Below are 12,287 nucleotides of genomic sequence, written 5' to 3' on the forward strand. Positions count from 1 at the left end.
CCGCAGGGGCGCCAGCCCCCCAGCCCGGCGCCCCCCAGCCGGCCCCCCCGGGGCAGCCCCTACCTGGGCGGGCTCCACGCTGGCGGGCAGCCCCTCGGGCAGGGCCTGGAAGAGCAGCAGGGCCATGGCGGCACAGAGCCTCCTCGCCATCCCCCCCACCCCCCGCTCCCCGCCTCCCCAGCCCGACTGCGGCCCGGGACGGGAGCCGAGGGGGCACCCCGCGCCCCGCCCCGCCCACGCCGCCTACCCATTGGGCGGACGGCGCGCCTCTCGGCGGGCTATTGGCTCGCCTCGCTATCGCTCAGGGCAGCCCCGAGAGGGGCGGGGGCAGTGCGCTGGGAGCTGCCATGTTGAGTGTGGAGCGCCGGGGAGGGAGGCCAGGGAAGGTGCTGCCATCTTGTGTGTGGCGGAAGTGGTGGGAAGGAGGTGTTGGTGGAGGTGCTGGGGTGCCCCTCGGCCCTGCAGCCCCCAGCGCGAAGCGCCCCGGGGACAAGCCGGGACCCTCCATCGCTGCAGAGCAGGAGGGAGCGGGAGCACCCGCCAAAGCCTCTCTGACACCCCAGTGGCCGAAGGGCCCGTCTTTGGCCCCGAGGCTCCTCTGGGGCAGCCGGCCCGGGCCTGTCCCGGTGGCACCCCAGGCTGTCCCCACCAGGCGCCCGGGCCGCGCCGGCGCTGTCCGATTTCCCAGCTGTGGCGCTGCTCTGCCCCGACGCCCAGAAACCACAACCTCTAGGCTTGTCCTGTTCTTGGTCTTCTCTACAYGGGTGCTGCCCTGGATGCACGATCCCATGCTCGGTGGTCTCTGAGCTGGGACAGTCGTTCCCGTGTTCACATGCAAACTGCAGCTTGGGTATAACCAGGTTCCCAAATATCCTCTGCCCCAGTGTGCGCGCCTGCCGTCCTGCTCGGCCCCTGCCATCCCCCGGTGGGAACTGGGCAAGGTTTTATGGGCAGTGCATCAAAGCTCCCAGTTTGCCTTAATCCTTGCTTGGCCCCTTCTGCAATGCCACAAAGAGCCCCAAATTCAAGCGCCCCATCCGGATCTGGGGCACACCAGGAGACCTTTGTGGAGAGGGGGTTAAAACGGCTGCAGAAGCATCAGGCTGGGCTCAAAACATCCTGCAGTGAAGGCATTTGTTTGTGCCAGGCCCGTCACATCCTTCTGCCAGCACCTGCCAAGGCAAAGGCTCGAGAGCAAACAGCAACCGCGTTGTGGGACTGGCCACGGGACCGGCAGTCCTTCCGGGCGCGCKGCCGCTCCCGCCGGGCTGGACAGTTCCTACCTGCAGTTTTGCATGGGTGCTCCCGTTTTGGTTTTGCTTTGGGTACTTTGTCTGTGTGGGACGGTCTCCAGTCAAATTTCCACACTTGAGCAGTTTGGGGTTTTTGTATGTTTGTTGCTTTGTTGAGGCAAAACTCCAAAGACTCAGTGTTTCTGGCTGCTGATTCACCCAGGTCTTGAACACACTCTTGTTTGGGTAAAAATACAAAAGAGCATGTCATTCCCTGCGGCAGGAGTGTTTGTTCAGCTCGCTGATAACAGGGAAGCAAAACACAAAGTCTGTGCATCTTTATCGTAGTACCGTGCCAGGACGTTGCGCCAGGACTCGCCACGTCAGGACTTGTTGTGAACTGGCACTGCTGGGAGAGGGGAAGCAGCACTGGTGGCACCCGCCTAAGAGACTTTGTCCTCCTCTCCGTCGCTCTCCTTGGTTCTCCTGAGCTGAGCTAGAGCCYGCTGGGATGGAGCGGATGTCAGCGGCCGTATCTCGGACTATGGGTCTGGATGAAGCCTTCCCCAATGAGATGGGGAAACGCAGCATCCTCCTGGCCCTGGCCAGCCTGGGGCTCCCCGGGCTCATGCTCTGCCGGCTGCGATGGAGGAGCTTCGTTCATGGTCAAGGCTTAATATCAGCCAGGCTAGTGCAACCGCGGAGCAGCACCGACTGGCACAGCCTGGGCATCGTCTGGGCTGAACACCCTGGCCAAAGCAGACCAATACAGGAGGGCTATGCACAGTCTTCCTCCGCTTCTTTTTTCCTTGAAGAGTGAGAGCATACGTTCAGCCTTGGGAAGAAATGCTGTGCTGTGGTGGAGTTCGGGTCTGCATCAAAGGGCTGGTTCAGAAAGTGCCGCACAAGCCCTAAAACCAGCTACTTTCACTCAGGTTTATTAATAAAGTGCTCTCTCTGTGCACTGAGCAAACACACAGCCTGCTTGGGGAGGAAAATGTTACAAACAGGTACTAAAAGGTGCTTTTAGCAAGAAGAGCAGCAGCAAATGTCTCCTGGTCCTGCAAGGCAGCTTCCAGCAGGGTGCTCCAGAAGCTGCATCGTGCTTAGGTCTGAACCCAGCTGTGGCTCAGTTAATATTCCCTTATCCTCACAAATCTGTGTGTGCTGGACACAACAGACAGCAGGGGTGAGGGCTGCTGGAAAATAACCCTGGAAGAAACTGCAACAGAGAGCAGTGGCTGCTCCAGGGGGGCATCTGGGGAGAAGTGCAAGACGTTGAGAAGAAGTTCTGCCACCACCCCAAAGACCTTGGCACAGCATGTCCCAGCCACAGCAGTCCACCRCCTGGGCTTGTTTCTGGGCAGTGAGAGGAAGTGGGGGTGCAGGAGACTCGATTTTAATTCACAGCTTGGAGGAAATGTCTCATGTTTCTTGGGCAGTAATACAGGCTTTCTGCACCGCTGTTCCTTGCATGTCAGACAGGCTCCGCAGGGGACTGGCCCGATGAGGTTTATCAGATGCTCAGATAACATGTTAAGAAAAGCCAAAAAAAAAACCCCACAGCTTAGCGGCTTATCTCCTACCACTGGGATTTTTCAAGCAGGACAATGCTTGGGACGCACCTTACCCTGCTGAAGCAGCTTGCCCAAGTGTCAGCAGTGGGGGCCTGCAGGAGTTAACCCATTACGCAGGCACACTGCTTGCTCTTCTTTCCGTGGGGAGCCAGGTCAATGAACCTCCCCAGCATTTTGAGAAGGAGGGATGGACCAGGTCTACCTGCCGGGGCTGCTGGTTCATCAAAGGAGACTCACAGGCTCACAGGTTCCCACAGCCCATCTCTGGGCCCCGCTGCAGCCCCACGAGACATCTTTGGTCTCATCATTATTGTAAAGGAGGCTGTAAATATGCTGGAGCACTGACATTTCAGCCACGCACAGTTATTAAAGGAGCTTTATTCCTGTTCCCAGCTAGCCCTGAAATTAAAGGCACAGCAGGGAGAAGGAGGCAAACGCGTGGGACCATGGGACGAGCCCAGATCAGGCGTGACTCATCGCTGGAGAGTAATTAACACTTGCAGCTCTTTACAAACAGGGATGAGTCCGGCTTTGATCCCYGGCGCTGAGGTTTCCTTCCTGTTGCAGTGCTGAGAAATGGAGGCAGAGCTGGCCAAAACGATGTGGGTGAGGGCAGAGATGTGACAGCAGAGCTGGGCTGAAGACAGAGCCATGGCTGATTTCGGTGCAGCGCAGGGACTTGCTGACTGCGGCCTGGCTTGCAACACCTCCGCTCCTGGCAGGGCCACGGCAGGCTGGGGAACGATAAAGCGTTAGGGAGCGCAAACAGACTCCCACCGCAGCAGCCATCTCCTGACACCAGAACATCATGAGCTGATGCAATGACTTGAATTCTCCAGGGGAGATCCCAGCTACAACCTAGAAACCCCACTGAACTGAATTGTCAGCTGGCATAAATCCACACAGATCTGGGGAGGGAATCCACTGCTACAAGCTCTGGTTTTTTTTTTCTGTCTCTAGGATGGCGCTGGTTAACTTCCTGATCTTCTGAGCCCAGCGCAACCCTCTTCCTTTGGCCAAGAGCGATGAGCAATACCCACATCCCTTGAAGAACTAGGCCGGGAGAGCTGGGAGTACTTCGTGGGCATGAGATGGCAGCAGCTCTTCAGAGAGTCTCCCTGCTCCATCGCCCCTCCAGTACGGCCAGGGGCTGTGGTTTGCCAGCAGAGCCCATGCYGGCTGTATCAGGGAGGATTCAATACCTGGTCTCCCCGGGGCAGAGCTCAGCCACCCCRGCACCTCCCAGAGCTCCTGCTGGAAGTGTGGCCATGTGCTGCTGGCTGGGAGAGGGACATCCAGCTGTGCTGAGAGGTCYGGGTGCGTCTCCCAAACAGGCACAGAGCCCTCGGCCAAAAACCTGGAGACCTTGTCGCCAGTGCAGGGCACATCTAACAACCCCCTGAGGCTGCCGCCCCAGGAACTGCAAAGCAACAGGAGGAAGAGGAGGAGAAAGCAAAAATGCTGGTATTTCTGCTATAACCCACCCTGCAGCAGAGGATGCCTGTTCATCTCCTGCTCAAAGGGCCTGGATCCCCCATTTCCAGATGCCCAATCCAGGCAGGGGGGAGTCCAGGGAAAGCTGGCCATGATGCAGCCAGGAAGTGTCGATCCAGTCTAACACAGACTGGGGCACAGCCGTCACCTGCACTGGCTGCCAGGACGGTTGCTGGAGCTCCCCAGGAAACGCAGAGCTGATCTGGGAGCAGGACACCGTCTCCAGTTGCCTCCCACTGCGCTGTCCCTCGGGAGCAGGCTCCCGGGGAGCTCAYGCAAGCTGCAGCTTTCTGCAAGCTGAGTTGGTGCTGTAAAACCACTGCCAGGTAGCACCTGGCACCACTTTCTTTTCTGAGCCCTGCATTTGCCCCTCCGGCCTCACTTTCTGGTGGAGCAAAACACTGGCAGGACAGGAACGAAGGAGTGGCAAAACCAGGGAGGCTTTTCCACCGTGCTCCCAGCCTGTGCTTCGGGTGGGTGCTGCCCTGGCATCTGTGGCATGCACCTCTCCRGGCAGGGGCCGGACCTCCCGGCACGCACTGCAGACATGGGCCAGCGGCAAGGGCACCGCTGGGGTGCACATGGGAGGAGCAGCTTTACAGAGCTGTGGCACATCACATTACGGGAATCGCCTCGTTCCCAAGCACGTCAGAGGCTCCTTGGACCCCAATACAGCCCAGGCTGCTCCAGGTACCTTCCTGAAAGTGCTCAACATGATTTTAGCTGCAGAGAAAGACAAACTTGAATTAAGGAGCCAAAGAAAGGCAGACAGCAGAGATCTCTCCTTGTGGCCTCTTCCCACTCCTGGTAGGAATGACATCTGTTTCATTTCAGGGGCTTATCTATTTCTTTTTTAATTGTGCATTAACAAGAGATCTAATAAAGCCCAGGGAACAGATACACAAATTTGAACCTGTTTTTCCACTTTTCGCTAACCTATTAATTATTTCAGCGCTTCTGTGCAGTTTTGCAGCTGTAGCTACATGAGCCTAGAGACATCATCCTCTGCCTGCTGCCGCTCAGGCAGAATTGAACCTCCTGCAGATACAGCCTGGCCCTTCAAGAAGTACATTTTGGGTTCAGCTGCTGTCTTTGTGGAGGTGGAGCAGTTAATACCAGAAAACCCTTTGCAGATACTGTGCCTCCACGAGGGCATCCTGCTGAAGCTGGCACGCTGCCGCTTTCTGCGATCGGACACATACTCCCGGCTGGAGGGATGAGTGCGACCATCCGCTGGGCTGCAGGGTTCTCCGGGCAGCCACGTGCATGCGGCTGGTTGGAAACGTGCTTGTCCCACCGGGGGACATGCACCAGCAAGCAGAGTCTGGATGCTGCTGGCTGAGAGTGGGGTGGCCAGCCAGGGCTGGGGCCAAGCGCCGGGGACCCCTTCCTCCTCCAAAAATAGGCTGCAGCCAACTCAAGCCTCTCTCCTTCGGGGATGGGAGAGGGCAGGTGGGCAGAGCCAGGTTAGCATCACGCAGACACCGATGCTCCCAGTTGGGCTCCTGTGTGCCTGGCCAAGACAAGCGGCTCCCATGGGACAAGGAGCCCCCCCCCCCCCCCCGAGCCCGGCACTGTCACCTCCCCTTGTCCCCTGCTGGATGACCATTTGCAGCACAGCGAGCCTCTCCAGGAAGGCTGCACGGGATGCCCGAGGGTTTCAGGGCTGATGCCAGCCCTTGCAGAGCTGCATGGCTCTTCCTCCTCTCTCCTGGCCCCCGGGCTGCCTCTCCCCCCAGTGCCTGGTCAAGCACAGTGTCCACACCTATCCCTGGGCTCCCCTTCCCAGGGAGCCAGGAGACCCATCTGCCAGCCSTGGCTAAGGACCGGACCCCTAAGACCAGCCAAAGGCAGAGCTGGCAACTGATTTAAAAAAACACTGCATTTTATTTTTCATCCCTCCCCTCCAGCGTTTGCAGAGCTGCCCATTCAGAGCCTGAGTTAACACCCCGACTGCTTCGTGCCTCCCCCCCAGTGTCTCCTGCCCTCCTTGCAAGGGGGCCTAGAGGCCACGTTCCCCCAAGGCTGCAGGTCCCTGCTGCCACCCTGGGGACAGTGAGACGCAGGACAGCAGGGGTGATGCCTGGCTCTGGTGCTCGGAGGAAAGGGTAGATTACAAAAAAGAGAGCTTAAAAACAGCTGGGTATTTCTCTCCTTGATTGTGGCAATTGCAAAGTGAATGAAATCTGAAGGTGACAGCACGGGAGAAATGGTCCAGGCATCACTCCCAGGACATTGGTGTGCTCCCTCGGCAGAGGGGACAGGTCCCTTCCCTCCTGCCAGGAAGGGAGGCAGCTTCTGGAGAAAGGCCACGGAAGTGACTTGAGGCAGCGTTGTGGTTTGGTTCCCGGTGCTGGGCGCAGGCGACGGAGGGACGCCTGCTTTCGGAGGTAGGACTGCGCTCCAAGCATGGAAGCAGAGGAGCTGGCGCCTGCGACGGCGCGAGGCTCAAACAGGCTGGGCAGACCCCTCCTGCGCAAGGCAGCGGGGCCAGGAGGGAGGCACGGGAGGGCAGCCAAGGCCGGGCTGAGCGGGACGCAGGGAGGCAGGGACACGACCAGCATCACAGCGGGGGAAGCTTGGGAGAAGTCAACGCACCAGCTGCGACCTGGCCATGCAGAGCCACGGTCCTGCCTCCTCCAGACCCTCCTGGACATCCCCGGAGGATGGAGAAGACCCGCAAGGAGAGGGGGGTCAGTCGGAGCCAGGTGCAGCGCCCTGCGCTACCTTCCCTGCCCAAAAGCAGACAGGGTCTCTCCGGGGCAGGGAGCAGAGACGGCGCTGACCCCGAGGCTGGTCCCGACCCGATCCCCCCGGCCTGGCCGTGGGGGGGATCCGGCCGGACCGGCCGCTGTGCCCTGCACGGGGCACGCAGGGCTGGCGGTGGCGGTGGCCGGAGGGGCGCGATGGCTCCCGGGGTAGCCTCCGTTCACAGTCCCTTGTTAAAATAGACGTACGGCACTTTGTCCCCGTGCTTGGCCACGATGCTGGCGCGCAGCTCCGGCTCGAGGTCAGCCAGCGCGAGGGAGCTGTGGGGAGAGGGGCAGGCGCTGAGACCCCCCGCTCCAGCCCGCGCTCCTCTCCCCCGACYGCAGGCCCCCACGCCGGCTGGGCCGCCCTCCCTCCCTCCCCGTGGCCGTTCGAGGTCCCCCCGCGGTCCCCGGGCATCTTGCGGGCTCGCTTCAAAGACCCACCGGCCAGCCCTGCCGTACCCCGGTGCCAGTGCCGGGGGAAGAGCCCTGCCCACGGCGCTGGGGGTCCCGTTGCTCCCAGCGCAGCGCGTGCAGAGCGGGGGGACGCGCGCCCTCCTGCTGCCCTGGTGGGACGGCAGGCACCGCCTCGGGCTGAAGGGCGGCCGCCCACCACGTCTCTCCCGGGACGGGCTAGGGGAGGAGGAAGGCTCCCGACTTTCCGCGTAGGAGGGGGAAGCAGCGGGACGGGTACCATCTCTGCGGGAAGAGGGCGCAGGCTGCCGGCACCATGAACAGGAGGCTGCGGGGCAGAGAAGAGCAGCTTTCAAATCCCCTGCCGGGAAAGAGGTCTCTTTTCTCGGAGCCAGAGCCTCGCTCCGGGGACCGGCAGGACGTCGAGCAGCGAAATACTCACAAGCCCCCACACAGCAGCACTTGCAACGGCCCGTGGAGAACCCGGATCCTCTGCAAGGGAAGAGCAGGGAGCGAGCGCTGAGCCAGCGGCCGCGGCCGTGCGGCTCGCAGGGGCGGACAGGGAGGGCGACGCTCCCGCGGCAAAGCCGAACACCCAACGCCTCCAGGGTTCCCGCGGCCTCCCCTCGTCCGTCACCTACGAGTCCCTCGGGGCAACGCGAACCCAATGGGAGGCGGATGGAGCCGGGAGGGCCCCGGGCTCAGCAAACCCTCCTGCTTCATCCTCGGCATCCTGGCTGCCAAGGGGCTGGGGGAGCGGGGCCGGCTGGAAAACCGCGGCTGGAGCAGGAACTCACCTTCATGAAGGGGAATTTCTCCAGCCGCTCCATGATGATTGGCAGGATAACTAGGCACGGAGGGAAGAGGTCAGGGCCACCCCAGCAGGACCTGCCTGCCCCTGCCCGCGGTGCCCGGGGGCCGTGGCAGCGGCTGCTTGTGCCGGGGGTCTCYGGGCGACGGCTCGCCGCGGGGATCCGGCACGGGCCTTCCCACCCATCCATCACCAGGGGCCACGCGGTCCCTGCCGCGTGCCGGGCCATGCTCCCGTCCCTCCTGGCTTGCTCCCCTGCGGCACGCCGAGGGCCCCGCGAAGGGCGAAGGGATGCTGGACCGCGGGATGAGGATCCAGGGCCAGAGAGAGCAAGACGCGGCCTCGTGGGGCCCCACCGCCACGCAACGCCCCAYGTGCCCCACGGCTGCGGGATGGGGCAGGGAGGGCCGAGGCCAGGGGCTCTGGTGGAAACGGCAGGGTGGCGAGATCACTGTGGCCAGCTCCACCGGTGAGAGGAGCCCGAACGACCCCAGCGGTGCGGTGGCCACCTCCCCTCTCCCGCGCAGAGGGGAAACTGAGGCAGAGGAGGGCAAGCTGGAGGGTCCCACTTCTCCCCCYGAGGCAGGGGAGAGGACAGACGTGCCCGGGGCTGGCTGCACTCACTCATGCCCGGCGCCGCCATGGTGATCCTGGAGACGACGACCTGCGCGATGCCCTTCRCCGCGGCCCTCTGAAGGCGAGAGCAGCCGGTGAGCCCGCACCGTGCCGTGCCCGTCCCAGCCCCTCGCCCCGGCAGGCGGGCGGCGCGGGAGCTTGCAATCCCGCGGGGACTCACCCTGGAGCGGCCGAGCTYGTTGTTGTCCCCGTCCGTCACCGTGATCCCGTTGATGATCTCCCTGGAGGGGACAGAGGGCCGTGAGCCCTGCGGCCCCTCTCCCCCCGGCCCCGTATTGCCCAGCGCCCCGAAGCGCCGGCGCAGGGTGAGGGGCTGCCGGGGCTCAAAGGACCCCAGCTGCCAACGCCGCCCTGGGCCACCAGCCCCGGCCGCCCCGGGGAGAGGTGGCCAGGGCGGAGGGGACCCAGCTCGGTCGCCCCGGGGCGCCGCGGTCCCTCACCCGGGCAATGCTGCCATCTTCAGGGCACGGCTGCGAACAGAGTCCGTCCGTCCGTCCCCGCGGGACAGACGCCCGCCGGGGACCCCGGAGCCAGTCCCCAAATGTTTGGGCTGGGGATGGGGAGGCAACAAGGTTTGCTCGGTGCCGGGAGCAGCCGGGAGCTTCCCCCCCGTCGGAGCAGGGCTCTCAGCCCCCAGCCCCCCTCCATCCCACCGGGAATGGCAGCCAGGGGTGACAGGTGCCAGGAACGTCCCCAAAACCCTGCGGGTGCTTTCAGCGCCCATCCAGCGCCACGACACCAGGCTGGGGCTCCCCCGTGGCYGCGTGCCGAAGAGCTCTGAAGCTGCCAGGACCTTAGGGATCTTCCGGACCAGCCCCAAGAATGGCTATTCTTACCCCAAAATTACCCCCCGTCCCTCTCGGGGCACCCGGCCGCGCACGGACACTTACTGCTGCCTCATCATCGGGATGTTGACGCAGTTGGCAGCGGCCACGGCGGCGAAGGGGACCCAGCGGGCAACCAAGGGGGGGGCTCGCTGCGGGAGAGGGGCCGGCGTCGGCACCGGAGGGAAGGATGGGGCCAGGTGCCGACGCCGGTGCTCCCGACAGGGACAACCCCAGCTCGGGGAGGGGGGKTTCGCGGCGCTGGTGGACGAGCGCGGGGACGCCCGCCTCGGAGGGCACCAGCACCCTGGCGTCTCCCCCTGCCCCATCCCCGTCCCCGTCCCGGCGTACCTTGGTGTAGAGGTTGAGTCCCACGGCGGTGGCCAGCGCCGTACCGGTGGCGGTGACRTAAGCCACCGCGATTTGCCTAGGCAGCGGTTCACGGAGGGAGGGAGGGGAGGTAAAAACCCCAGCGGCGGCTCGGCGACGCCAGCTCCCCGGGGAAGCGGTACCCCGAGAGGTCCCCGGGGCGCGACGGCCGTGCAGGGACGCGAGAGGCAAGAGCCGCCGCGCGGGGGCCCGGACCGCGGCTCGCCCGGGGGTCCGCGGGTCTCGCAGGGCGCCGGGAGGTCGCGACGCCCCGCGGGGGCACGCTCACCTCAGCGAGATGGGGGAGGCGGCGTTGCGGTTGGTGTAGTTGACGATGGCGTTGAAGGACTGGTTCACCCACTGCCAGAAAACCACGGCGGGCACCGTCCTGCGGAGGCAAGGGACCGGGAGAGCGTCCCGGCGGAGTCAGGGACCCGCGGCCCGTGCCCACGGCGGTGGAGGGGACGGCCAACAAAACGCCCCCGACTCCCTCCGTCCCGGCGTCTCCCAAGGGAAACSAAGGCACCGCCGGAGAGAGCCGCCCGCCCGAGGCCGAGCAGCGAGTCGGCGGCAGAGCCGGGACGTGAGCCCAGGAGCCCCGGCCGCGGTGGGGCGCGGGCGGAAGGCAGGGCAGCCCCGGGGGGCGTGAGCGAGCTTCGGGATGCGGGGAACGGGGTGACCCATCGGCGCCGGGAGATGCCCCCTTGCTGGCAAACCGGCCCAGCGAACGGGGGCGGGATGGGGAGGGGATCCCCCGGGAAGGGCAGCGGCGCCCCGGGCTCACCGGTAAAACTGCAGCATGCAGCCGGTGAGGGCCATGCCGCCCGGCACCTGGAAGGACATGCGCCCCAGCAGGTTCATCCTCTCGCCGCTGTCGGGGTGGAAGGCCGAGTCGTAGAGCGTCTTGGCGTAGCGCAGCTGCTCCCGGCTGCTCCCCGGCGGCACCAGCCCGGCCCTGCGAGCACGAGGCGTTGCGCCGGGGCGGCGCGGGACCTCAGCGAGCGGGAGGAGCGGCACGGGGCTCCCGCCGCGCTCCCGCCCCGGCGCCGGCCCCGCACCTGCAGCCGTCCACGAGGGCCTTGGCCCGGTCCAGCTCGGCCTCGGGCACCAGCGCCAGCCGCGGGTCGGTGATGGCGAGGAAATGCCGCAGGCGCCCCGCAAACGTGCCCTGGTCCCAGCGCGGGGCGTCGATGTCGAAGCCGGCCGTCATCTTCCTGCGGGTCTGGGCAAGGGAGATGGCGGCAGCGTGGGAGGGAGCTGCGGCTGAAACGCCGCGGGAACGGCGCGGGCTCCCAGTCACCGTGGCTGCGCTCGCGGGAGCGTTAAAGCGGGCAGGCGCCGTTGGTGGGTTGATATCTAACGGAGCAGCCGGCACTTTGCAGCCTGGCCTGGCAGCTGCACCCGCGCTGCCGCCTTTCGCAACGCGGCCCCCGGCCGGCCCCTGCGAGCGCCCAGCACTGCACCCCGCCGGGCATCTCGCTCCACAGCTCCTGTGGCACCGCAGTGCACCCTCCCATGKCACTGCATTGCACGACCCCCCAACGCAGCACTACACCACAATGCCCCCTGTAGCACTGCACTGCACTAGACTACACTGCATGTCCCCCGTAACACTACACTGCACTACACCGCACGCCCCCCGGCAGCACATGCACCCTGCAACACTACACTGCACTGCACCCCCCCCAGCAGCACAGCCCCCCTGTAACACAACACTGCATTGCATTGCATTGCATTGCATTGCACTGCACCGCACGCCCCCGGCCCCGCGCCCCGACACCGCCTGGCCCCGCGCACGCGGCGCGGCCCCGCCCCCGCGGCGCGGCCCCACGTGGCCCTACCTGTAGCGCCCCCAGACCCCTCGCGCGCCTTCCCCAGACCACGTGGGAACCACCTTCCCCCGGGCCCTGACGCGTGGCCGCCCTCAGCCAATCACAGCGAACCGGACCGCCGTGCCCGTCTCCCGCAGGGGCTCGCTGTGGAGGGGGTGGGGCGGTTTTGCGCGCATGCGCCGAGCTGGGGGGTGTGGCTAGATGGGGCCGTGGGCCGGGCTCCGCTCTCCTTCCCGCCTGCCGTCGGCACGTTCCGTACGCACCGCGGGAAGCGCTGACGTAGTGCGTAGCGGCGGCGTGTGCGTGACGCAGTTGCCCATGGTAACCCCGGAGCCGCGCAGAGGATGG

The 12,287-nt window shown here is 64.7% G+C and overlaps 2 protein-coding genes across 3 annotated transcripts in view; both read right to left on the reverse strand.

The window, feature by feature from the left end:
- The window catches only part of WBP1L (WW domain binding protein 1 like), a 59,569-nt gene extending 59,418 nt beyond the window's left edge, over positions 1–151 (reverse strand). The window contains exon 1 of one of the 2 annotated variants that reach the window (XM_026069495.1): positions 64–151. Coding sequence is in view for 1 of the 2 variants with exons in the window: in XM_026069492.1 (XP_025925277.1) it covers positions 64–126 (63 nt within the window). In the remaining variant the exon portion in view is untranslated. The remainder of the gene's footprint in view (positions 1–63) is intronic. The other variant, XM_026069492.1, reaches the window with a different exon arrangement.
- A 6,292-nt stretch (positions 152–6,443) lies between these two features.
- The window catches only part of SFXN2 (sideroflexin 2), a 7,782-nt gene continuing 1,938 nt past the window's right edge, over positions 6,444–12,287 (reverse strand). Inside the window, exons 2-13 of the mRNA XM_026069886.1 lie at positions 11,949–12,286; positions 11,166–11,329; positions 10,892–11,062; positions 10,397–10,495; positions 10,090–10,165; positions 9,805–9,890; positions 9,075–9,135; positions 8,903–8,969; positions 8,265–8,314; positions 7,910–7,959; positions 7,748–7,795; positions 6,444–7,332 (exon numbers count right to left, since the gene is read on the reverse strand). Coding sequence (XP_025925671.1) covers positions 7,233–7,332; positions 7,748–7,795; positions 7,910–7,959; positions 8,265–8,314; positions 8,903–8,969; positions 9,075–9,135; positions 9,805–9,890; positions 10,090–10,165; positions 10,397–10,495; positions 10,892–11,062; positions 11,166–11,329; positions 11,949–12,286 — 1,310 coding nt within the window. The 3' untranslated portion in view covers positions 6,444–7,232. The remainder of the gene's footprint in view (positions 7,333–7,747; positions 7,796–7,909; positions 7,960–8,264; positions 8,315–8,902; positions 8,970–9,074; positions 9,136–9,804; positions 9,891–10,089; positions 10,166–10,396; positions 10,496–10,891; positions 11,063–11,165; positions 11,330–11,948; position 12,287) is intronic.

The sequence above is a fragment of the Apteryx rowi genome, unplaced genomic scaffold, assembly GCF_003343035.1.
Source record: "Apteryx rowi isolate R43461 unplaced genomic scaffold, aptRow1 scaffold_3, whole genome shotgun sequence".
NCBI lineage: Eukaryota > Metazoa > Chordata > Aves > Apterygiformes > Apterygidae > Apteryx > Apteryx rowi.